The sequence below is a fragment of the Phascolarctos cinereus genome, unplaced genomic scaffold, assembly GCF_003287225.1.
Source record: "Phascolarctos cinereus isolate Bilbo 61053 unplaced genomic scaffold, phaCin_HiC Scaffold_2;HRSCAF=192, whole genome shotgun sequence".
NCBI classification, from domain to species: Eukaryota; Metazoa; Chordata; class Mammalia; order Diprotodontia; family Phascolarctidae; genus Phascolarctos; species Phascolarctos cinereus.
In genome coordinates, this window is record NW_027555625.1 from 46,442,758 (window position 1) to 46,469,301 (window position 26,544).

A 26,544-nucleotide genomic window follows, 5' to 3' on the forward strand; every position below is an offset into this window, starting at 1 on the left:
CTACCCTGGCTTCTCTCTCCACACTGATTTAATCATTGCATATGGAAGAATTATTTCTTCTCCAAATATTTATTTATTGTTCTTTTTCTGTTTCCCATAGCAGCTGTTTTTACTCTTCCTCTCTTATGAACAGCTTCTCTGAGGGAAAATGCTCTGATTGCTTTCTTTCCTGGTTCTCTAGCTCTTCTTCACACATCTGGGCCACTTGTGCCTTCACTATTCTCAGGAGGCTTTTTAAGATGTTCCTGTTCCTGGTGGGGTGTCTGTATTGGCTTAATTTAGACAGAAGCAGAGGGAGGAGTTAACAGTTGGCAACATGTTCTCCATCATGGCGGACTCTACTAAAAAGTACACTTCACACGTAATTAATTAACCATAGGCGATGGGTATTCTTGCCTATGGGCAGCTAGGTGGCACCATAAAGGAGAGAACACTAGGCTTGGAGTCAGGAAGACTCATTTTCATGAGTTCAAATCAGACCTCAGACACTTCCTAGCCCTGGGGCAAGTCACTTAACCCTCTTTGCCTCAGTTTCCTCATCTGTAAAATGAGCTTTGCCAAGAAAATCCCAAATGGGGTCATGAAGAATAGGAAACAATTGAACAGCAGCTCCTGGCCTATCTGTCCAAAGGAAAAAAAAATATATATTTTGCTCACTCCACTTACATCAGCCCTACCCTATATTTGCAACTGAATGAAAATTCTTTCCCCTAGTCGGGCCAGTGTAGCACTGTGCTGGTATGAATCAACAGACTCCTCTGAATTGCCATATAGAAAGGAAGGTTGCTGTTCAGTCTTTTCAGTTGTGTCTGACTCTTTGTGAGCCCATTTGGGGTTTTCTTGGCAAAGATACTGGAGAGGTTTGCCATTTGCTTCTCCAGCTCATTTTACAGATGAGGAAACTGAGGCAAACAGGGTAAAGTAATTTGCCCAGGGTCACAGCTAGGAAGTGTCTGAGGCTGGATTTGAACTCAGGAAGATGAGTCTTCCTGACTCCCGGCCTAGAGCTCTATCCACTGTGTGTCCTAGCTGCCCTGAATGCTATGAAAGAGACTCAAATTCCTTAACCACAGCCTCCAGACTCTCTGTGCAGCTAAACTCTTTAAGGGCTAAGTGATGGAAAAGATGACTGAGCCATGGCCAATTCCTCCCCCTACCATGCCCACATTAATTGCAGCATGCCAATTCAACTGATGAAGACAGAGAGTTAAGACATTTGGGGAGGCAGGGTAAGAGAGGAGGGGATACAAAGTACTAGCTGTTGAGATGTTAAAGCCACAACAGAGAAGGTGCTTGTGGGGGAACAACAACAACAAAAACAACAAAAAAAAAACCCCAAAGAAAGTAGGAAAAGAAAGAGAGAACAAGAGAGTACTATAACGGTGTAAGCTTCTTTTAAGAGACCGAGGAACTACTGATCCTTATTTCAATCACCACTCCTAGTTGCTTTTCAGGGCTCATTTTCTAAGCCCAGGGATCCTAGGCCAGAATAAGACAGTTAATCCCAAAGTTACCATTCCCATGTTAATAAGAACGCCAAAAGGTGGATTAAATAGCTCCTTCCTCTGTACATCCCACATGGGATAAGGAATGAGTAAGTCATAAAGGATCAAAGGGAAATTTATTCTTGAGCCTATAATCGCAATTTTTGAGAAGGCTGCATATCCACAGAACCCAAGTTTGGTCATAGAATCATGGGCTTTTATGATGTCTAAGCTAGTTAATAGTAATGGGGGCAGGCTGCCTAGCTTAATGAAAGTTCTCCAGATTTGTTTTTCAGTGAAAAAAGCTGAAGATCAGACTCCCAGGGGGCCTGGTGCAGACGTGAGTGTTGGAAAAAAAGAAAAAGAGGGAGGTGTTTGGGCGAGAGATTGAAGTTAAAGGCAGCGAGCCGACGTGGAAAACAAGTTTTCACTGAGGGGGGAGAATCACCACCAGTAACAATAGCCAGGGCCATCAGCCATTATTTTAGGAAGCCACTCCTGGGGAGATGCAGCTCCTTTCCTTTGGATGTCCCAAGCCCAGCTACTGAAGACCTGGAAAAGAGAGTTCTTATCTTACCACCAAAGTCCTTGGCACCGTCAAATGGTTCATCATCAGAAACAGATATCGATTTGATAAGTGGAAATGATATCAGAGGCCATCTACTTTTCTGCTGTATCCTAAGGGCCATGGGACCTTTCCATTTGACTTGAAGTGAAAGTCTTTCATATATGTTGATGCAAGGTGTGGAACTCAAATAGACATATGCTGACTTAGAAAACCACAAATTAACATTGTCTGTCTTGTATTTTATTTTTATGTTGACAAACATTTCCCAATTATGTTTCAATCTGGTTCTGGCCACCAGTAGGCGGGCAGAGTTTGACACCTCACTCCATTAGAATGTGAGCCCCTTCAGAGGAGCGATCATCTCACTTTTCTATCTGTATCCCCCGTGCTCTGCACATAGTAAGTGCTTAATAATGCTTTATTCCTTCACTGATTCAAGAGGCAAGCCTCAGGCTGGGCTAGAGAGTACTCAGTAAGGAAGTGCTGACAGCCTGCATCTATTATAGAAGTTAAAAACATTCACTACAGGGGCAGCTAGGTGGCACAATGGATAGAGCTCAGGCCCTGGAGTCAGGAGGACCTGAGTTCAAATCTGACCTCAGATACTTAATAGCTGTGTGACCCTGGGCAAGACCCTGACTGCCTCACAATAAAACCCAAACAAACAAAAAGCCAAAAGAAAAAAGAAAAACACATTCACTACAGAGTTATGGGGAGAACAATGAAAAGTTTTCCCAGAGCTAAGGGCCTGCAGAACAGTTTGGTCAGGCTAGTCATGGCCTTAGCAGCCTTGGATAGAGGCTGGGGCTTAGCACATCTGTCCTGCTGTAATTAAATGTTGGGGGGTAGCAGGTGCAAACCTCTCATCTTTCAATTTGACTCTTAAGCTGCTTGTACTCAGTGTAACTCAAAACCTGCTCTCTTTTTAAAAGTGAAATTTGGAAGGTCATTAGCGTGTTACGTGGGCTGGCCACTACAGACATTTCTTTAAAGCAAAATTAGAAACAGCCACTTGACTAAACAGACACGAGCTTTTTTCAGATGTTACAATTCCACATTTTGGAGATAAACCTCTGGTAACTCCAAGATTCATATCCACATATTGAAGCCAGATTGGTAGGAAAGTCCAGATAATCTTTTTTTTTTCCAATTCAGAAGTATTTTACCATGGATAGTAAGAAAAGGGGACTATTTCACACACCCCTCCCAAACTTAAAAGTTTAGGGAACTCTAGTTTGGAATGGACCATCTGGTCCCATCTTCTCCATTTTACAGATGAGGATACTGAAGTCCAGAGGTCAAGTGACTCCCTCAAGGTCACACAGGGCCAATATTTAAACCTATATCCAGCATCCTTGCCGCCTCCCCTCCTTCTCTCTATTCAACTATTATTACCAAGTATTTTCCTAATGTAGCATCTGGAGGAAGAAGACTGAAATTTATATTTTCCACAAAAGCTGAAGCAGCAGAACTTTTGTGCAAAAATGAGTTCTATTTAAAAAATTCATTTAAAAAGTTGCCATGTTAACCTGTCAGGTCCTGAAATAATTCTGCCCCAAGAAGGCAGCCGAGCAAGCTCTTGGACGCAGGCAGGGTCATCTGTGCTTTGAGGGGTACAGCGTGAGAAGCCAGGGATGTTAACTCTTTGTGTGTCAAGACAACTCAGTGAGGTCTAGGGTCTTTTCTGAGAACACTCAGAAGCGTGCGTCAGGGAAGCTTGAGCTGTTGTCACTTGCTTGGCACTACAAGGTTACCTGACCCCCACTCAAACTGGGGTTTCTAATGGACAAACAGGTGGGGAGCCTGGCCCCCAACATTGCCTACTTGTCATAGTGGCAACAACACTGAGCTAGGGGGTCAGGAACCTGGTTTCTCATCCTAACCAGCTGTGTAACCTGTTTCCTGGACTAGATAAGGACTTCAGTTGGATTCATCTCTCTGGAACTTAATGCTAGCTTGACCTTGGGTCAATCAATTTATATCTGTGAACCTCAGTTTCCTCAACTGTAAAATGAGGTGGGGGGGCATACTAATAGGAGTAGATGGTTTCTGAAATCAATGATCCTATGAGCTTGAAGATTCACTTCCAGCTCTTAAAGAAAAAAAAAATCGTATGAAATCCCCAAGTTATTAGTAGGACTGTTTCCTCTCCCCCACTTGTCTTCTGGATCAAGGAAACAAACTGGGACAGCTATGTCTTGCTGAGCCCCTAGGAGCCGGTCAATCTCGAGCCCCAGGGAAGAAAGGGCCCCCTGCTGTCCAAGGTCAGATAAGGGAGGCCCTTCCAAGGACACAGCCTGTTCAAGGGGCCTTCCAATCCCTGCTGCAATAGATTTGTAAATTATTTATCAGCTGCAGCTATAAATTAGAGATGAATGCAAGGCCTCTGGGTCTCATCTTGGATGGGCTCCTTATTAATGAATTTCAGGCATTTTCTGCTGTGAGGGGTGATTTTTTTTTTTTTGATAAGAGGAATGGGTATAGTCTTTTGGAATCTGGTATTACCAATTTTAGCCTTTCCCATCCTCTGCTCTGCAGTGCTCCACCAAGTTGGGCTTTGCTAGCAAAGGGAAATAGTCAAGCATTTACTTCTTCAACTTCCCTTTCTTTTTCTCTCCTTCCTTCCTTCTTCCCTCCCTCTCATAATCAGAGGAAAGAAATGTCACTAACCCCAGATCCAGTCTGTTTCATAGAAGTTGAGTGAACTTTTTTTTTCTTCCTCCAGACCATCCCATTTTCCTTTGCATGTAATTTCCTTTGCAAGGTGTCTGGGATTCTTACAGAGTTCCTTAAGTCAGACCAGGGTCAGTCCCTTCCAATTCAACAGATGGTGTCATAGCCATGGTCGCTGCTATTTTCTCCATCAGTGCCAGGGCATGGGGAAAGACAACTCATCTCGGCCCCTAAGCACTTGGGCGCAGGTCTGTGTGCCTATCAATTTCACTCCATGCACCCCCCCCACCCCCCCAGGGTCAAGGCCGCCCACTCAGCCCCACCCCCACCCCATTCCAGAGCACACACCTGGTGACATCGGAGACAAGAGCTTTTGCTCATTTTTTTTTAATGTATCACAATGAGCAGGAAACATACTTGATGAAATATTTTCAAAGGAGTATATTCAATTACCATCTACAATCAACTTAACTATGACAACAAAGTTTTTTTGTGACAAATTTTTTTTTTTTAGGTTTTGAAAGTTCCATGTGGTTTCTGTTAGTCTCCATGTATTTTGGTACAGTTCGAGATCAGCATTGTTACAGTAACAAAAAAAGCTAACAAGACTACATTATAGAAAAACACCAAGAACATCATTTTTTGGTTTCATTTGCTCTATTTTTTTTGTACATTGCAAAGGCTGTTCATATACCTCTTCACCTCAGGGTAACGTTCATTTACGTTTTTCTGTCCTACCCAAACTCGCCCCCCTCCCCCCCACAAAAGAAAGTAAACAAAAAAAAAAACTAGGCAAAGCTTTGTGTTTCACAGTGGGCAGTATCTCAGCGCCGACAAACCAACCAACCGACTCAATTTCTGCTTCTATTTAAAATGTTTTAATTTAATTTATTATTTAAAAAAAATATATGTCCATGAGCGTCAAGTGCACTGGCTTGGGTTACTGCCTCTCTCTTTCCTGCATCTTCCTGACATGCCTGATAAACTCAGGTTTCTTTAACACATGCCAACTGTTTTACTTTATTTTCAATTGTGTAAAACTTTGGCCACATTCATCTCTTTAAATAGCTTTTAATTTAAAAACAAACGAAAAACTTGCTAAGTGTTTTAAATCTTTTCCTTGTATTGTGAGGATTTAGGGGAGTGTGCGTGGGGAGGGGATTTGGGAGATGGAAGGCTACCTTCTCCCACCTTTTTCAAGGGGTGGAAGAAAGAAGGGGAACTCCGTGGATTCACTTGGTACTATGACAAAAACAGTCCCAGCCAATCCAGCAACATCGCCCTTCTGCCTGGGGTGAAGAAGATGGAAACCATGTTCAGGATCAAAAAAAAAAAATTGGAGGGGTGGGCTGATTTTGAAAAAAGAAGTTACAGAATAACACTCATCCTTCTACCAGGCAGCAGACAGAACTAATTCCCAGATGGAAAGTACTCTAAACTGAAATCAAGATATCTGTCTATTCACAAATAAATTTGGAAGTTAATTTGCCTGCTAAAAAACCCCCAAAACAATCACACTGGCCATTCAGCCACCTTGGGTAGAAGAATTTTAGTTTTCACTCTTTAACTATCACTGTTCTGCTATTCCTGGGGTTGGCTTCCAAGTAGAGAATTCTGGTGACTGAAAAAAAATCATTTACTGTGCATCCTACTCAGGGTTGAACTAAGTTTAGCTAGTCACATTAACATCTGGGAAACAATCATTAGGTGAAAATTAAGGCTTCCCCAACCCCACTGCTATTTGCCAATGCTTGCACAGGCCAGGGAAAACCAGGAAGAGTGCCTGGTCCTTGCCTGCATGCTGGGCACTAACACCATCCTACTGCATCTGACCTGCCACAGAGGGAGGATGTAATCTGGTTTTTTTTTGGGGGGGGTTATGAGAACACCCTAACACCCCATCTTCCAAATCCTGAGGGATGGAAAAAAATTCAAGGAAAGGAATTAAAAGTTGGGGGAGGAGGGGTAGAAATTGCACTATTACCAAGCAATATCATTTTAAAAAAAGTTTCAGAAGAGACCTAGCAGAATTTGACAGATAAAGCTAGTGTTAAATTGTTAATTGGTATCACATAGAGAACGAAACAAACAAAAAATTCTATATGATACAGACACAGAGTAACATACAACAGTTAAATGGCAAAAAATATATATATATATATTTCATAGAATTACAAACAAGATAAAATAATGGAAAACAAAAAAAACTGTACAACTTTAGAATTTAAAAAATGTTCATCTCAAACACAGGGAGAAATACAAGAATTTCTGTCAAAAGAAAACAGCTTGTTAAAACAGCAAATGGTTTGTGTATTTGTTTTTGACACCTTATGCTACAACTGGATACTGGTATGAATATTTAGATGGTACTCTTTAGTATTTTCTACTTTAAAAAAAACAATTAAAAAAAGGAATTTGCACTGTGCATCAGCCTAGTTAGAAATATGTACAACAGTTCAGGATCTGCTCTTTCATTAAACTAAAAACAAAAACCTCATAAAAATAAAAACAGTCCCGGCTTAAAAAAAAATGAAATCCATTTTCCTATCGTGGAATGCTCCAGTCTTTTGCAAAGCCGATGAATGAGTGGCTTCAGCACTGGGGAAAGCAGCCGGAAAGGGGACCAAGCGACGGAACCTGATTCACAGTCTTCAAAGTTCCCTTTTGAAACATAAGGAGTAGAAAGAAAAGGGAGGTAAGGGATTGGGGGGGGGAGAAGAAGAGAGAGGAAGGGAGGATCTCACACTTTCCGGGCAAAGGGGTGGGGTGGGGGAGATTGTTTCTGTTGACTTTTGGCTACGAAAGTGAAACAGCAAAGCATTTGTCTCCGAAATCTACATTTTTAGCAGCACAAAGTTTTCCTTTCAAAGTCCAGACTTTTAAAGATGAGAAAGGGCGCGTTGCATTGTGTTGTGTTACAGGAATACAGAGATTGACAAGCACAAGTGCCTTATGTCCGGTTCCCTTTTCTGTGTGTCTGCTGGGTTTTGCTCTTCTGTACACCGCTATCTGATTCTTGGCTGGCTGCCCCTTCTAGATCATTCACCGCTCAGACTGCCTAACACAAGGACAAAACTCTGAAGTAAAAACGTGTCTTTTGGTATGTGGAATCGTCATTAACAGCTGCCTCTCTGCTTGCAGAAGCAGCACAGATGATAACCTGGGAAATCTTTTTCTCTTTTTTTTCCTTTATTTAAACTTAGTCTTGTTTTGTTTAATTCAGAAACAAATTCTCAAGTAACAAGAACCCTTTCCCCCTCTTCCTGCACCAGCAGTGAAAGGGTGTGTCTTTGGATTTTATTTAAAGCATGAAATTTCTTTTTTTTTTTTTTGAGAGGAAAAAAAAATCCAAAACAAACCAAAACCAAAATAAACCCCTAACCAAAAAATTTGTTTGGGAAAAAAAAAGTGCGCAGCCCAATTACACAAACAGAAATAAATGCTTTTGTTTTAGGAAAAGAATCTTTGAAGCATCTACCAAACAAGGAAAGGAAGACGGGAAGGAAGAAAAAAAAACAACAGAGGAAAGAAAAATAAAAGATAAGTGCACGAAGGTAACAAACAGACATAGGTAACTAGGATGTATACGCCTTAAAAAGTTTCAACTCCCCAACCAAAAATATTCTGTGAGGATCCTAGTGACCCCAAAAACCCTTTGAACTTCTTTAGTTTTTATAAAATAATTATGCAGCCACCCTCTAAGAAACGAAGGCAGCCACCTTAAGTGGAAGATTACAGGATGGGGGATGGGGGAAGAAAGGGACAAAGGGGAGAAAAGCTTCGGCGAATCAACAGATTGCAATCTATCTGCTAGGAATGAACAAGACAACATCAAATGAGGAGCTGTCAGCTGGACCATACAAAAGCTAAATGTACACAAAAGATTTTTTTTCTTTTAAATCTACCATACTGCTTCAGTTCATTTCCAATGCAACAATCTACTCAACACCAAAAATGGTCATATCTATCATAAATACAGAAAGTCAGTTTTTTTAAAACTTATTTTTTTTTAGCTACAAGTCCTCAACACTCTTTGTGTGTTTATTATTTTTTTTTCTGAAAAGTGGGAGTGCTTAACTTTTCCCCTTGAAATTGGCTTCAGCAGAAAAGCTATCCTTAAAATCCCCAGAAAGCTAAAGCAGTTCACATTGTTTTTTTTTCTCGAATACTTTCTGCCCATTTTTAAATTAACAAACAAAAAAATCTTTTCTGGAACAAAAAAAAGAAAATATATATATTTATATATATATATATATAAAACAATGATTCTGAAAACAGAACAAAGTGTGAGCGATTGACCTGAGAATAAAAAGACATTACATTTCTTTTTTCTTTTAGCAAGCCATTGGTATCTGAATGCTAAGATAGCAAGAAATTTAAAACTGTAACAAGGTGGACTGCTTTCCCATACAGTGCATGCCGGACTCTGCTGTGCTATCAATTGGGGCGTTATCGAAAAGGGGCAATATACAAGGGGGTGTAAGCTCCAAAGACAATGAGGAGGCCCTATGGACTTCTGTCTCCCAGACCAATAGTACCTTCAAAAGGACAAATGTAACAAGAGTTGGTATTTCATAGTAAAAGAAAAAAAAAGGTAAGAATGTAAAATCACCGGCATAGATAGTTATATGGGAAAACAACCCACTCTTTTTCTTTTTTTTTTCTTTTTTTTCCTTTTTTTTTTTTTGGTTAGAAGCTTTGGAATTGCAGTTAGTCTATTTTTGAAATTGGTTTGTTATTAATTTTTTTTATTTAAATTCATTTGTGTGTGTGTGTGTGTTTGTGTGTGTGTGTGTGTGTGTGTTTTAAATTGTTCATCTTCAAAGCTTACAATCTGAAGGGGTCCATTCCTACACTAGCTAGACCAGGGTCCTGGGTGGGGCAGCTAGGGGCCGGGGGCCCCTCGGCCGGGCTGGCTGGCCCCTCGGACTTTTGGCTAAGATCCGTGTCAGACTCCTCCGAATAGTCGTCTGTTGGCATCGAGGGCTGAACCCCTGAGGTGCTGCATGAACTTGAGGTAACCGTTGAAGATGAGGAGAGAGGAGGAAAAGAAGCAGGCTTCCCAACCGAAGCCCGAGGGACCCCTGGAGGCCAAGACTTTCTGGAGGAGGCGTGGGGGGAAGCGGAGGAGGAGGAAGAGGAAGAGGAGGAGGAGGAGGGGGGCGGGGGGCTGTCGTTGGAGTGAGCGGCAGACTGCGAGGTAGATGCGGTGCCAGGACCGGGGAAGCAGGCAGAGTGAGGTAATAAACTAGGGTGCTCTTTGGCGTTTCTTGCTGCTCTCGTGATTGTTCTGTGTTTGTGCAAGGTCGACTCGAGATGTTGACTCAGCGCCTCGTCCCCGCAGAGGGTGCTCTCGCAGGCCAGGCAGTGGTAAGGGCCCCCGCCGCCCCCGCCAGACCCGCCCCCGCCGCCGGACCCCCCGCCGCCGCCCGTGGGCACGTGGAGCACCATCTCCTGCAGGCTCACCGCCGACTGGCCCAAGAAGCAGAGGGACTTCAGGTGGCTCGTGGCCGCCTCCTCGTCGCCGAAGCCCGCCTGGCACTTGCGGCAGACCAGCTTGTACTGCACCTTTGGAACAATGAAGGGGTCGGAGAGGGAGTCCACACTTTTGCTTTCTGCTTCTGGCTCTTCTGGGGGTTTCGGCAGGAGGGGGGGCACCTCGCGGGGTGCACTTTTCTGCTCTTCTGGTTTGGGGGATTCTTTGGCAGGGTCTTTGTCGGGGGAAGCAGCCCCCGCGGGGACTGGGGTTTGGCTTGCTTTGGGCGGCTGCTGCTGCTGTTGCGGCTGGGGCGCTTGCTGCTGCTGCTGCTGCTGTACTTTCTGTGGTTGGTGCTGCTGCTGCTGCTGTGGCTGCTGCTGCTGCAGCTGTCTTTGCTGCTGCTGTTGCTGCAGTGCCTCCTGCAGACTCTGCTGGTATTGCTGATACTGCTGCAGCAAGGAGCCGGGGGACAGCCCCATCAAGGCCTGTGACAGCGCGGGGCTATAGGGGAACAGGCCCTCCATGCCGTACATGGGCTGCAGGTAGCCGCTCTGCAGGGCGCCCGGGATCTGGGGGGCATAGTAAGGAGAGAAGCCGGGGACGAAGTAAGGAAGGAACTGGCTGGTGAGCAGGGCGGTGGGGTCCGAAGTCAAGGCTGCTTGCAGGGCCTGCAGCTGGGTCGGGTCCACCGCGTACTCCATTGTGGGTAACGGGGCAGAGAGGGTGGCTGTGGGGGCCTCTCCTTTGTCCTTCTTGGGGCCCGCCAGGGTCTCCCCTTTCCCTTTATGTGCCTTTTCTTTTTCTTTCATTTTCTCTACTTCCTTGTCCTTTCGCTGCTGCTGCTGCTGCGGAGGTGGTGGCTGCTGCTGCTGCTGCTGTGGTGTTGGTGGGGGAGGCGGCTGCTGCTGCTGCTGCTGCTGCTGCACTGGTGGAGGCTGCTGCTGCTGCTGCTGGGGCTGGGGGGGTTGTTGCGGGGTCATCGCCATAGTGGCTTGTGCTGGGGTCGGGGAGCTCAGCGAGGCTGACGACTGTTTATTTGGTAATCCAGATGTCGGAAGGCCAGGTGAAGGGACCGTGGTGCCAGGCAGACCCATCAGGTTCGGTTTGGGAGATGTTAAAGCTAAAATAAATGGAGACAAAATGAGGCCATCAGCCAGGTTGGAAATGAAGAGATGAGGGAGATGGGGCAAGGTTCCAACATCAGAATGTTGCCCATGTCAGCTAGTACAAGCCTCAGGGTTCTAGCCCCACCCCACCCCCACCATCCATGAACTCTAATCAAAATATTATAAAAGAACTTGGCGTAATAGTTTTGGGTCTCAACATTTAGACCTAAGAACCTCAGGTTGATACCAACCAGGGTAAGCATATGCCTTCTTTTCTTCCCCAGTCTTTAGGAACATGGGTGAACTTGGCACAAGACTGCCCAGCATAGTGCGGCCCATCTGAGAAGGGGCTGTGCCTTCTCAATGAGCAAAGCAGAAGTGAAGCAACTCAAAATAACCTCAAGATGCACAGACTCAGAGAATCCACCCCAAATGTTCTTTTGTGCCTGACCTTTCAAGCCCATTTTGGTCTGATCAGCCACAGTTGGAAACATTGTAACTTGACTTTAACACTGTTGTATCATTTTGATCCTCTTTAAAAAGGAAGGACAACTCCAACTACACAGTCAGAAAACTAAACCATTATCCATAGCCTGCCCAGTGTATGAGGCCCAATAGATTACAGTGTCCCATTGTAACTGGTCTGACTAGCCCACCCACAGCCTTGTGGCTTTCCAGTGGCACCACCTGAATCAAAGAAGGTCTGTTGGGTGTGTCGAGGCATTAGGATAATACGAATTCAGCCCCAGAACACCACAGCTGAGCTCATAAGCTGGAGAAAATGGAAGAGAAGAGGAGGCCAGGAACTTGTCTGGTCATTGAGGCCACACAGCTTTTTAGTGCCAGTGTGGTAGGCTCTATGTGGGCCTTTAATCTTGATCCTCCACACTGCTGCTGGAATTGGGAGTGAGGGGGACCACTGCAGACTGGAAGCAGAACAACACAATTGAGGAAAAAGGGATCCTGCCCCTGACCCATCTAATCTACTTAAATGGCTCATTGGAGAATTCAGTCGATCAGGACTCAGGGCCAGGCCAAACTTCCAGACCTAAGTGCCCACTACTCCAACCCCAGCTTCTGGTTGGGCATGTGGCAGAAGAGTGGGAAGAACATTTGAGATGTTCTCCTTCTGTTGACAGCTTTTTGATGCCAGCACTGGAAGACACAATATGATGGATGTGGCCAATTTGAAAGACACAGCCTCTCCCTGGAGAGCAGAATTTCTCCCTAGGGCAGAACACTCCAAGTGGTAACCCCAAAGGCCACATGGGGCCTATAGGGTTCTAGGGTGACTTGCTCCAAGGCAGGGCCTGTCCTGATCACATTTGGTCCTGACTCCTGTTCCTTTGCCATCAGTCTAAACAATTCCACTGGACAAGTTTCCTTCTGTATCTCAGTCCCATGAGTACTCCCCCATCACACACTCCCTTCTTCAACTGCCTCATCTGACCATTGCTGATTCATTCTGATCAGTACTGAGTTGTGGAATGAAAGCCATACTCCCGGCTAGGAGAGAGCTGGGGATCAGAAAGGGAATGAAAAGTACGGCGAAGGTGGGAGAGAAGCAGACGTCATGGAAAAGAAGATAAATATAGGAGAATGTGGCTAGCCTTCTAGCATGTCTGCCTCTACCTGGTACAACTTGCCCCATTAGAGACTCTGGCTAGAACGGCACTGCTGTAAAGCTGGGGTTCTCAGCCTTTCTTGTGCCCTGGACCCCTCCTACAGGCAGTCTGGTGAATGAAACCTGTGGAACCCTCCTCAGAATCATGTATTTCAATTCATAGAATAAAAATACACAAGATTATGAAGGAAACGAATTCTATGGAACCACATATTAAAAAAAAATTAGAAAAACAGGTTCACTGACCCTAGATTAAGACCCTCTGTTTTATGGGATATAGGAAGAGAGGAATGAACTCTGTCTTTCCAAAATATCAAATAAGTTCTCATAAATACACAATGTGCTCACTCTCTCCTTTAGGCCCTTGTCCTCCCATGAAGCTGGGACAGGAATCCACAGGATAGTGGGCCTTAAGAAGGAAAACTACATTTTGAAGGGAATTCTCTGTGTCTACACCTAGGGCCAGAAGAGAAATCAGCCCGCTGGCCACTTTAATGCAACACACACTGGAATGTCATACCTCACTCAAAATGAAATAGATGAAAATAAAAAGGTGGCTTCTTCAAGTGTCACCTCAGAGAAAAACAGCTGATGTTTTGGTAGGCAAAGGGCAAGCACATTACATTTTCACTCAAATTGAGGGGGCCAGGCATTTATGTATGAGATCATTCAGGCAAGTCACTCTATGAACTAAAAAGGCATTTTATCAGTTCCAGTCAACTCTGAATCCGAGATGGAACAAATCTAAGTTAAAAATGTCCATTTGTTGACATGTCATTAAAAAGACCCTTTCTGCCTCCTAAGCGCACAGGGAGTTTTGTTTCCCACAGGGCAGAAGGTTCTCTCAGCCATCATTCCAAGGCTTGGCATAAGCCAGGCAGATTTCCAGAGGCTTATTCCCCCTTATTCCTCCCTTGTCATTCCACTGTGACCCAGGGTTTGTTTGGGCTCAAGCCCTTTAGGACAAAATCTGAAGGAGACCTCCAGTGACTTGCCGCTGTCCAAAGCCAGCATCTACTGTGAAAGGTCCAGAGTAAGCCTACAGTAAATGGACATCCCTTGAGCCAAGACGGAGGGAAGAAGAGCATCTAGATTCTCTGAAAACTTACAGGGCATTGAGCTAATATATAATTAGGGGTGGGAGGGGGCCTTACATATCATATAATCCAACTCTAGCACTTTACAGGTGAAGACCCTGAGTCCCATTGAGGTAAAGCAACAAGTTCATGTAATGGGTTAATGGTGGAGCTGGGTGTTGGGGGAACGCATTTTTCTAGTAAACTATGCCAAACATTTACCTATACGAAATTTGCTGTTCATTCCACGTGGAGAAAATCTGGCCTGGTATATTGCTAGGGACATACTCCACAAATGCCACCTGCCACTATTACCTCCTTCACCTGTCTCACAGGTGCCCTTCTCCTTGCCAGGACAAACCCTTCCACGTGCACAAGTGATGCCATTCTATGCTGTGTTTCCTAGTGGATTGCCCCATTTATCATCCTGACCTTTTCCCTTATATCTTTATCCCCCCACCCCGGTCTACTGGCCATTTCTGCCTGACAACATATGCACGTCTTGTCTATCCTCAAAAACCACTCACTTGATCCATCTCTCCCCACCGGCTATTGTCCTACACCTCCCTCCTTTCTGTGGCTCAACTCCTTGAGAAGGCTGTCTACAACAGGTCCCTGCATTTCCTTTCCTCTTGTTTGTTTAACACTTTGCAATTTGGTCTCCATCCTTATTCAATAGAAACTGCTGTCTCCAAAGTTACCCAAGGTGTCTTAGTTACTGCATCTAAAGGCTTTTTCTCAGTCCTCATCCTCTCGACCTCTCTGTAGCCTCTGATGCTGCCAGTCACCCTCTTCTCCTTTTGCTGATACTATCTTCTCTCAACTCCTCTGTTATTTTCAAAAGTACCATCACCACAGAGAGGAGGCAGAGCCAAGATGGTGGAGCAAAGGCAGGGACTCACCCAAGGTCTCTCCCAAACCCTTCCAAGTATCTTTAAATAATGAGTCTAGTAAATTCTAGAGGGGCAGAACCATAAAAAGATAGAGTGAAACAATTTTCCAGCCCAAGACAACTTAGAAAGTCAGCAGGAAAGGTCACCAGGGTGAGAGAGGAGCACAGTGAAGTACAGACCAGGCCCCAGCAAATCAGGTGCAGGTCTCAGGGCAACTGAATCAGTGGCAGCAATGGTGGTTTCCAGACCTCTCAGCCAACAGATGGTAAGGGGACTGGACAATGGGTCAGAAGGAGATGTACAGGGGTCCCTTTGCTGATATCAGGGGCAGGACTCTGTTGCATTGCCTATACTTGGATATGGGTCACAGTCCTGGGACTTGGTCCTAGTGTGAGGAGGACCACTAGCAAATCAGAGCTAGCAGGTGCAGGGCAACAGGGATCCTGGTCATAGTTCCAGGGCTGAAAAAGAGGGCTTGTAGTTGCTTACACACCAGAGCACAGTACAGGAGAGTAGTAAACATACCTTTCCTTGGATCATATCACCCTGGAAGGGCCAAAACCATACAGGTCCCCAGAATTACCTCTGAAAACAGCTGCACAAAGCTTGGGACAGTGCCCCCTCTACTTGGGAAGCAGAACCCCACTTTAGCATGGAGTTAATAGCCAATGAATGGGCTGGAAAATGAGCAAAAACAGAAAGAAATTCTGACCATAGAAAGTTACTATGGTGACAAGGAAGATCAAAACAGACACTCAGAAGAGGACAACAAAGTCAAACTCCCTGAATCCAAAGCCTCAGAGAAAAATATGAATTGGCCTCAGGCCATGGAAGAGCGCAAAGGATTTTAAAAATCAAGTAAGAGAGGTAGAGGAAGAGAAAAGAGAGTGATGCAAGAAAATCATGAAAAAAGAGTCAACAGCGTGGTAAAGGAGGAACAAAAAATACTGAAGAAAATAACAGCTTAAAAAAACAGATTAGGCCAAATGGTAAAAGAGGCACAAAAATCCAGTGAAGAGAAGGATGCCTTGAAAAGCAGAATTGGCCAAATGGAAAAAAATTTACAAAAATTCACTGAAGAAGAACTTTCCTTAAAAGTTAGAATTGGGCAAGTGGAAGATAATGACTTTATGCAACATGAAGAAATAATCAATCAAATAAAAAAGAATGAAAGATAGGAGAAAATGTGAAATATCTCACTGGAAAAACAACTGACTTGGTAAATAGATGCAGGAGAGAGTTTAAGAATTATTGGACTACCTGAAAGTCATGATCAAAAAAACAGCCTAGACATCATCTTTCAAGAAATTATCAAGGAAAACTGCCCTGATATTCTTTCAATAGAAATGGAAAGATGTCAGGGCACAGTTTTCCTTGATAATTCAAAGAATCCACCGATCACCTCCTAAAAGAGATCCCAAAATGAACATTCCCAGGAATATTATAGCCAAACTCCAGACTTCCCAGATGATGGAGAAAATACTGCAAGCGGCCAAAAAGAAATAATTCAAATATTGTGGAGCCATAGTTGGGTTAATATAATATTTAGCAGTTTCTACATTAAAGGAGTGGAGGGCTTGGAATGTGATATTCTGGAGGGCAAAAGAGCTAGGATTGCAGCCAAAAATCACCTACCCAGCAAAACTGAGTATAATCCTTTAGGGGAAAAAATGGAAATTCAATGAAAGAGAGGACTTTCAAGTACTCCTGATGAAAAGGCCAGAGCTGAATAGAAAATTTGACTTTCAAATACAAGATGCAAAATCAGCATAAAAAGGTAAACAGGAAAGAGAAATCATAAGGGATTTGATAAAGTTTAAACTGTTTATATTCCTACATGGGAAAATGGTATTTATAACTCCTAAAACTTTCTCATTATTAGGGGAGTTAGAAGGAGTATACATAGCTAGAAAGAAGAGGTGTGAGTTGAATGTGATGGTATGATTATCTTAAAAAAAATAAAATTAAGCTATGAGAAAGAAGAATGCACTAGGAGAAGGAAAGAGGGAGAGGTAGAATGGGATAAATTATCTGATATAAAAGAGGCCTGAAAGAGATTTTACTGTGTGTGGGTGAACTGTGGAAAGCAGAGAGACCACATGGGCCTACTCTCATCAGAACTGGCTCAAAGAGGGAATAGTATACACACACAGTTGGGTATAGAAATCTATCTTACCATATGGGAAAGTAGGAAAGGAAGGGAATAAGAGAAAGGGGTGAGGGAGCTGATAGAGGAGAGGGCAGTTTGGGCAACGTAAAAGGTAGAAGCAAAACACTTGAGAACAGACAGGGTAAAAGGAGAGGGTGGGAGAGAGGGAGAGAGAAACAGGGAGAGAGAGGGGGAGAGAGAGAGAGAAAGAGAGAATAGGATAAACAGGAGGAAATAGGATGGAGGGAAATACATAGTTGGTAATCCTTACTGTAAAAAAAAAATTTTTACAGTGAGTTTCTCTGATAAAGACTTCATTTTTCAAACATAGAAGACTGAATCAAATTTATAGAAATAAGAGCCATTCCTTAATTGATAAATGATCAAAGGATATGAATAGGTAGTTTTTAGACAAAGTAATCCAAGCTATCTATAGTCATATGGAAAAAAAATGCTCTAGATCACTATTGAAGAGAGAGATGCAAATTTTGTTTTTGTTTTTGTTGTTTTAGGCAATGGGGTTAAGTGACTTGCCCAGGGTCACACAGCTAGTAAGTGTTATGTGTCCGAGGCCGGATTTGAACTCAGGTCGTCCTGAATCCAGAGCCAGTGCTCTATCCACTGTGCCACCTCGCTGCCCAGAGAGAGATGCAAATTAAAACAACTCTAAGCTACTACCTCACACCAGTCAGGCTGGCTAATATGACAGAAAAGGAAAATGACAAATGTTGGAGTGGATGTGGGAAGATTAAAACACTAACGTACTACTGGTAAAGTTGTATGCAGATTCAACCACTATGGAGAGCAATGTGGAACTATGCCCAAAGGGCTATAAAACCATGCATACCCTTTGACCAAGCAATAACCTTACTAGAACTATATCCCAAAGAGAAAAAAAAAGAACAAAAAAGAAAAGGACCTATGTGTACAAAAATATTTATAGCAGCTCTTTTAGTGGTGGCAAAGAATTGGAAATTGAGAGAATGTCCATTAACTGGGGGACGACTGAATAAGTTGTATATAATTGTGATGGAATACTATTATGCTTTAAGAAATGATGAGCTAGATATTCTCAGAAAAAACATGGAAAGACTTACATGAACTGATGCAAAGTGAAATGAGCAGAACTAGGAGAACATTGTATATAGTAACAGCCATATGTATGATGATCCATTATGAATAAGTTAGCTATTCTCAGCAATACATTGATCCAAGACAGTTCTGTAGGACTTAAGATGAAAGATGCTGTCCATCTCCAGAGAGAACTGGTAGAGCCTAAATGCAGATCAAAGATACTTTTCCTTTGCTTTCTTTATTTTCTTGGCTTTTTTTGGTCTGTGTTTTCTTTCACAGAATGACTTACATGGAAATGTGTTTTGCATCAGGCATGTACACCGTATGTCAATTTGCTTGCCTTCTCAATGAGGAAGAATTTGGAATGCAAAATTTGAAAAAAAATAGAGTTAAAATTGTTTTTAACATGTAACTTGGAAAAAATAAAATCTTAAATAAGATAAAAAAAAAATCCAATCACAAAACAAGAGTACCATCACCCTCCCAGTCACTCAGGCTCATAGGAGAGGTGTCACTCTTTCATCCTCCACATCCAATCAGATGTCAAATCCTGTTGTATCTACCTTTGCTTTTTTTTTTTTTTTAAGTGAGGCAATTGGGATTAAGTGACTTGCCCAGAGTCACACCATAACCTTACTAGAACTATATCCCAAAGAGAAAAGTGAGTGTTATGTGCCTGAGAACGGATTTGAACTCAGGTACTCCTGACTTCAGGGCCGGTGCTCTATCCACCGCGCCATCTAGCTGCCCCTGTATCTACCTTTGTACAGTCAGTCTTTCACATGTGGTCCCTTCTCTCTGACAGTACAAGCTGGCTCAAGCCCTCATCACCTCATTCCCAATCTACTGCAATAACCTGCTGCTTGGTCTTTCTGCCTCAAATCTCTCCCAACTCCAGACCATTCTGCATCCAGCTGCCAAACTGGGAACAGGGACGTCCCCCCACCCCTTTCACTGTATCCCTAACACTGAGCACAGTGCCTGGCGCAGAGCAGATTCTTAAAAAATGCTACTGATTGACCTACTGACTAACTATGCATGTAAATCTCCCCTCTGCCCCCCTCTCAAATTGTTATACTTTTTATGAACCGTGTGGTGGTTCACAAAACCAAAAAGCAGGCCTGTATGCTTTCCACAGGGATTCTGACAGGTTACACTGCCTCTCTGTGCTTCCGTTTCCTCACCTGTAAGAACACTAAACTGTAGCTTAGTTGCTTAGTGTAGAATTTCCACTTCTTGGCCACCACTAAAAGAGCTGCTATAAATACTTTTGTACCCATCGGTCCTTTGCTTTTGGTTTTTTTTTTCCTCTTTGGGATATAGACCTAGTAGTGGTATTGCTCGGTCAAAGGGTATGCATAGCTTTATAGCCCTCTGGGCACTGTTCCAAATTGCTCTCCATAGCGGTTGAATCCGTATACAACTAAACTGCAGAACTTGGACCGGGTGGCCTTTGAGCTCATCCTCAGCTCTGATATTTCACGACAGTGACTCATCCCCATGAGAGTCTTAGCTAGTTCTAGACTTGTGGCCTCCAATCCGGCCTGAACCGAGCAGCCGTCCTTCCTGGGCCTCCTCCAAAGAGAAGAGAAAGAGAGGAAGGGAAGGGGGACGAAGCAGAGACAACCAGAGCTGGACAGAGAGGACGACAGAGCGCCAGAGCCTAGAACTCAAACAGAACCCAGCCCTGCTTTGGGAAGAAAAGAAGGTCCTCCAATCGTGGTGAGCAGAGAGCTCTTGATGAAATGGGTATTTTGCTGATACTGTGCAAAGTGACTAGAATTTTAGAAAGTCTCATGTGTAGGCCCATGGGGTGAAGCTAGTGAATCTTGTGCTGCAGCCCAAGAAAGATTGATCAGAATGGTCAAGGAGGCCTTTTAAGGTATTCGTTAGGTGGAATTGGGGTTAGGTGGTGCAAGTTACTTTGCCTCAGTTTCTACATCTGTAAAACAGATCTACCTCCCAGGGATGCTCTGGGGATCAAACAAGGTAATATTTGTAAAGCCCAGTTCCTGGCATATAGTAAACACTATATAAATGTCACCTGCTGTTGTTGTTAGGTTTGGTAGGTAGATTCAGATATGGATGTGTCCAAAGAAGGTACGCTGATAGAACAAGGCAGGGCTGCTTAAAAAATTCCCTGAAGAGTGCAAATGTGAGACTTGTGACTACAATAAATAAATATAAACACTATCATCTTTTAAATAATAACAAAAGGCAATGAGTTATATGGAGAAGAAAACAATTCTGCAGAAAGCTCGGCATGAGACGCACCTCAGGAGCATTTATAGAAGTTACTGTTGGGAAAACAGATGGGCACCAAATGAACAGATTTTCTGCCATTCTGAGGAATTGACTCTTGCCATCAATGACACTCGGATCACCCCCTCTGGGTGCTGTGAGAAGAAAAGTGGAAAGGGTACTTTGGAAAATATGGTAAAGAGCGGTTAGCCCTATCTAAGTATATGGGGAAAAAAATCTATGCTTGAGGTAACGGTTTTCAAGGTATTCCTGGATCACGTTTCATGACATATCAAAGAGAGGAAGAACCTAAAAGAACGAAGAGATCAAAGATGGTATTATTATTAAAAAGAGGCTATTAAGAAGACATTAGCAACTATTGACCTATATGCCTACTTTCTCATCTCTATAAAATCTTTATGAGAATGGTCTCCACACATATCAAGGGCATCCTGTCTGAACACACGACAAGGAAAAAAGGCAGGCTTCTGCAGGTGATTTTCTTTTTTCTTCCAAATTTTAATTTTAATATATTAAAAGTAAATACCATTCAACACTTTGTCACACTCTACCTACGCTACTTTGCCAGGAAGGACGATGTGTGTTATGTGTGCAGGCAGTCACTGGCTGAGTGCATTAGAAAAGACTGGCGAACGTGATGACAATTTTTATGGACGGCAAAGCCAGGGCCAAACCTTCCTAAACTATTGATTCCACTTAAAAGGTGAGAGCCGTGGCTTGTGGGTGGCCATCACTCCAAAGAAGAGGTGTATAAGAAAAATAACAGGAAGAGTTAACACTTTACCATTTGTGTGCATTACGTGGCATCTACATTTTGCATTCCTAAAGGTTAGGTGACTTGTTCCACAGTCACAAGACAATCTTACTTTCGAGAGGCTAATGTTCTGGAGCTCTCAACTTCTGATACTGTGTATCTGTACCTAGGCTACCTGTCTGAGGATGTATCTGATAACACGGAGCCATCTTCCTACACTTTGTGGTCTTAATTGCTGGACAGTTGTTTTACCCTTGGCAAATCTATTAACTAAAAAAAAAAATTGATCAACAAGCATTTTTTAAGCATCTATTATATGCAGACACTGAGCTACATGCTGGGGATACAAAAATCAAAACAAAACTATTGTTCCCTTGAAAGAGCTTACATTATTATCAGGGGAAACACCACAAAAATGTCAAGAAATATACAAAAATACAAAGTAAATACAAGGGAAATTTTTTTGGCAGGGAGGATGGCAGTAGCAGCTTGATGGGGGTTGGGGGAGAATCTGCAAAGGTCTCTTGTTGGAGGCAGCACTGGGGCTGGGCTTTGAAAGAAGTTTGGGATGCTAAGAAGTGGAGATGAGGAGGGGAGTGCCTTCCGGATATGGGGGACACTGTGTACAAAGGGAAAGACATAGAATGGTAAGCTGGAGCCACTATGAAGTGCTCTAAATTGCCATACAGCTGGGTGGTACCACTATGTGCAGAGCGCTGGGCTTGGAGTCAGGAAGACCCGAGTTCAAATCTTGTTCTGCCCCAGACACCTACCAGCTGTGTGACCCTGGGCCAGTCACTTAACTTTTGTCTGCTTGTTTCCTCATTTGCAAAAGGGGGATCATAATGGCACCTACCTCTCACGATTGTTGTAAATGAGAATCGAATGAGATAATTTTTGTAAAGTGCTTCGTAAAACCTTAAAGCGCTATATATGTTAGTTATAATGAATAATAATCTTAGAGACAATAGTTTCCTGAGTCAAGGAGTCACAATGTCAGACCTGCACTTACGAAACACCACATTGGCAGCCTTGCAAAGGATTATTGAAACAGTTCAGGCAAGAGGGGAGGTGGCCTGAACTGAGGCATCGGTCTTATGGAGGGTAAAGAGAAGGGGGCAGATGTTAGAGATGGTGTATAGACAGAATGGGCAAGACTGGGCAATCGCCGGATGTGATGAGGGAGGCAGAGGGAGTAGTCGAGACTAAGGCTGCGAGTCTGGGTAACCAGAAGGACAGCAGTCCCCTTAATCACAGAGATTAGGAAGAGGGCAGGGGGCTTGGGAAGAAGAGTTCTGTTTTGGACACGTTGAGTTTGAGATACTTATGGAACTGCATCACTGGAGATGTCCAAACGTTAGAGACTGGGAACGAGCCTAGGGCTGGTTATGGACATTCAAGAGTAATGTGCACTGAGACTGAGGAAGGGGGTGGAAAGGCCTAGGACAGAGCCTTGGGGTATACACCCACCAACAAACAAGGCTGGCTTTTCTCAGTTTTAGTTTTAAATGTCAGGAGTGATTAAATTAACATTTTTGCCTTCTTAGCTCCCAACTACGCTACAAGGCCCAGTGCAGCCTTCCTTGGTCACTGTGCGTCATCATAATCGCTCTCCTATGAACAGCTGTTGCACATACCCGCATGTACCTGCTTGCACCACTCACTGTGTGCAGGTCTTATACTACAGTGATATCTCTTGTTGTGCTGTCTCATGGACAACCTAGAAAGACCTTTAGATTTAAGACAATTTCCACTTGCTACCTGAGTGAACTAAGGCCAACAGCTTTTATTATCCGGATTGCAGTTACTTTATCTATAAAATGAAGGAGGTTGGACTCTATAATCCATAAGGTCCTCTCCAATTCCAATTCTGTGGTTCTGATTGGAACCATAAAATAAACAATGATGCAGATCACAATAAAAGCCCCTGGCAATCTGGAACAGAACTTGTGTCCTCTTAGAAGTGGTTGCTCTAACTATGAGGCCATTCAGTAGCATATGAGGGACCTCAACAGGCACAGGGAATAACGAAGTTCTATTTTTAACCATCCTTTCCTGACGCAACTGCAAGTAAACTATTTTTTTTTTCTATTTCCAGATTTCTTCATAAAGTTTTCCTCCTACTCCCCAACCCAAAAAGTTTCTAGTTTAGTGTTATTCCAGTAGAAGGCACTTAATTATTTGTTGACTGTCAAATAAATAAATAATACCCAGCAAAAATAAACCATAATTTTTAGCTGTCTTTCATGATTATAGCTCCTATTTCATATCTCTAAAAAATGTGATATAGTTTGGAGGGCTGAACAAGAGGGTAAATTTGTCATTTGCTTATTGATTTGTGGTCTAATTTGTACTTTTCATGTTTTCCAAGGGAACACATGGATGTTGCTTCTTCTAAAAAGCCTTCTGGGCCCTTGTAGCAATGAAATTGCCCAGGTTCACGCATTTTTCAAGTTTGATCTGCTAAGTTTGCCTTCTGAAAACTTTGTTGAGCTCTGGTTTTCTCAACAGGAATATCTGAAAGCTATTGTTAAAAGTCATTTTTTCTCCATGTAGGATTATGCTGAACTTTGCAGGATTCCTATGTAAAAGCTATTTTCCTTTGATTTTTGGCATACAATATTTCCTTTCCTTTATCATTGCTGACATAAAGTACATAATGTGTTGTAATTATGGTTCCTTGATATATAATCTAATTCTTTACTAGCTGCTTTCAATATTTTTCTATTATCTGGGAATGCTTAAGCATGGCAATTGCATTTCTGAGCATATTACATGCACGTTTTCTCTCTGGTGATGGTATGGGTTCTATTAGCTCTGTTGCAACACTTCTGGGCAATTTTATTTTCAATTTCTTGAAATATGGTATTCAGAGTTTTTGTTTCATCATGCTCTGTCATGAACCTGAGGATTATTAAATCATCTCTTTGAGCCTTATTTTCCAGGCCAGTTGGTTTTGGTAATAGATTAATATATGCCCTTCCAATTTTGATGTGTTAATTTAGCTCTGTTTCTTGTGCCACTAAATTTTTTATTTCCACTTCATCCATTTATTCCTCCCCCCCAGCATCCACTGCTTTGCTAAGGGTTTCTAGTATATACTCTAAGACATCTAGTCTCCTGATTTTTTTTTTATTAAGAGCACTAATTTTACTCCTTACCTCTTAATTTATCTTTCTTATTAGTGGTAGCGAGGTGCAGTGAACAGAATGCTCAGCCTGGAGTTAGCGTTCAACTCTGCCCGCAGACACTTACTAGCTATATGATTCTGGGCAAGTCACTTAACTGCTGTCTGTATCAGATGACTCAACTGTAAAATGGGGACAATAATAGCACCTATCCCCTCGGGCTGCTGTGGATCAAATGACATAATATTTGTAAAGTGCTTAGCACAGTGCCTGGCACACAGTAAGTGCCTGAAAAATGCTTATTCTCCTTATTAGGTCTTTCAACCACACTGGTACCCCATCATATTACTGTGTAAGGAGTTTCTCTTTGCTTGCTCATTTCCCCAGTTTCTCTATTTTTTCCCCTACTGGATGAAGTAATTCCTGAACCTCTGTTGAGAGGTAGAGAAGTCTGGCTGAATTGATGCCAAGGGGAAGCTCCAAAAGTCTACGGTAGATGTTATTGCTTGCGTATGTATGGATCCCTCTGTTCCAATGTCTATCAGGTACTGCAGGCACCACCCCAGGCAACCTGTAGAACAGGGCCCTGGGGGCAGATGGAAAGATGTGCAGAGTGGGGAGATCACAGCAATGGTGGGTGCTGGGGGTGGCTTTTCAAGGCTTACTTGCTGTTAAACTTAACAGACTCCTTTCTCTGTAGCCATCACTACATGGAGTCAGAAGCAGGCACAGAGTTCAGAATGAAGTCTGGAGCCAACGGTAATGAGAGAATGCTTTTGCAGGTGGGGTGGGGAAATCTATCCCACCTGCTGTTAGTCCCAGACTTTTTCCTGTCTCTGAAACTATGACAACCATGTGACTACAGAGAGTCTATAATGTGGGTCTAGAGTGAGAGTAAGAGTATAAAACACAGATTACATAAAGCAAGGCGCCCATAGTGTGACCCTCGTCTGCTATGGTATATTCCTTCTATGGGAATTGCTGGGTAGAACCCTGTTTTTGTTCATCCTCTCCTTTTCACTGTTGTTCTTTTGAGGCAGAAAAGGAAACCTAGGTGTATATGCCATTTTAAATCCAGGCACCTTGCTAGATGTAATCCAGAGATGACCTATTCACTGTTAAACAACAGACTGAGAGGCAAAGAGAATAAAAGATACCTTTGCTTATGGTTTTTCAGTCACCAAGACAAACAAACATTATCTAACTAGAAAACCTGGCCCTAAAAGCTCTCCTTTAGTAAGGGGTCTCCCATTTGTTGGTTAAGATCACCCACAATTCCTTGATAGATGCAACCACAGAGAAAACTTCAATGACTCTTTGATCATAACAGCTTACATTGACATAGGCAGGTAGGTGGCAGACTGGGTAGAAGGCTAGATCTAGAGTCAGGAAGACTGGAGTCCAAATCCAGACTCACACTAGCTGGGTGACACTGGGAGAGACACTCAACCTCTGTCTGCCTCAGTTACCTCTTCTATAAAATGGGATCATAATAGCACCTACCTCTTAGGGTTGTTGTGAAGGTAAAATGAAATATTTGCAAAGTGCTTGGTTATTGATGATGATGATGATGATATAATGCTATTATTAGTATCTATCTATCTATATAACAAATTATATAGGTTTTGCAAACTGCTATTTATCTAAATCTAGTTATGTATATATACATATATATCTAGATATCTCTATCTCTATCTATCTTTTCATCTATCTATCTTAGTTCATTTTATCCTCATAACAAATTGGTGAGACAGGTACTATAGGTCCCCATTTTACAGATGAGGAAATTGAAACCAAGAGAGATGAAATGCTTTGCCTATGGCCATGACGTAGTAGGGTTTCAGGATTGAACTGGGGTCTTGACTCAAAGAACATTCCTTATACTTCTCTTTGCTTCCTTCCCCATAATTAATATCAAATAAAGCATAAAACAGGAAAATACTTGCTGGCCAAAGGCATTTCTCAGCATCATCGAGGATATCATGTCCAGAGTCTATCCTGTCCAATACAGTTATTTACAGGTCTCCCCCGTTAGACATTGAACTCTTTGAGAAGAGGGACTGTCTTTTGTTTTGCTCTGTATTCCCAGCATTTAGCACAGTGCCTGGCATTCAGTAGACACTTAATAAATGCTTGTCAACTGACAGAGGGGTTCATTATGATTCCTAATGTTTTTCAGATAACCTGTCTATAGATGACACTCTGTCAAGTTCTGAAATACCATGGGTCTCCTCAAGGTATGCAAGAAATTACCCTTGCTATCCACACAGGAAA

General features: G+C 42.9%; 1 protein-coding gene across 1 annotated transcript in view; it reads right to left on the minus strand.

Moving 5' to 3' along the window:
* Positions 1 to 5,082: 5,082 nt before the first annotated feature.
* ZFHX3 (zinc finger homeobox 3) overlaps positions 5,083 to 26,544 on the minus strand; it is a 318,956-nt gene continuing 297,494 nt past the window's right edge. The window contains 1 exon segment of the mRNA XM_020963589.2: positions 5,083 to 11,324. Coding sequence (XP_020819248.1) covers positions 9,553 to 11,324 — 1,772 coding nt within the window. The 3' untranslated portion in view covers positions 5,083 to 9,552.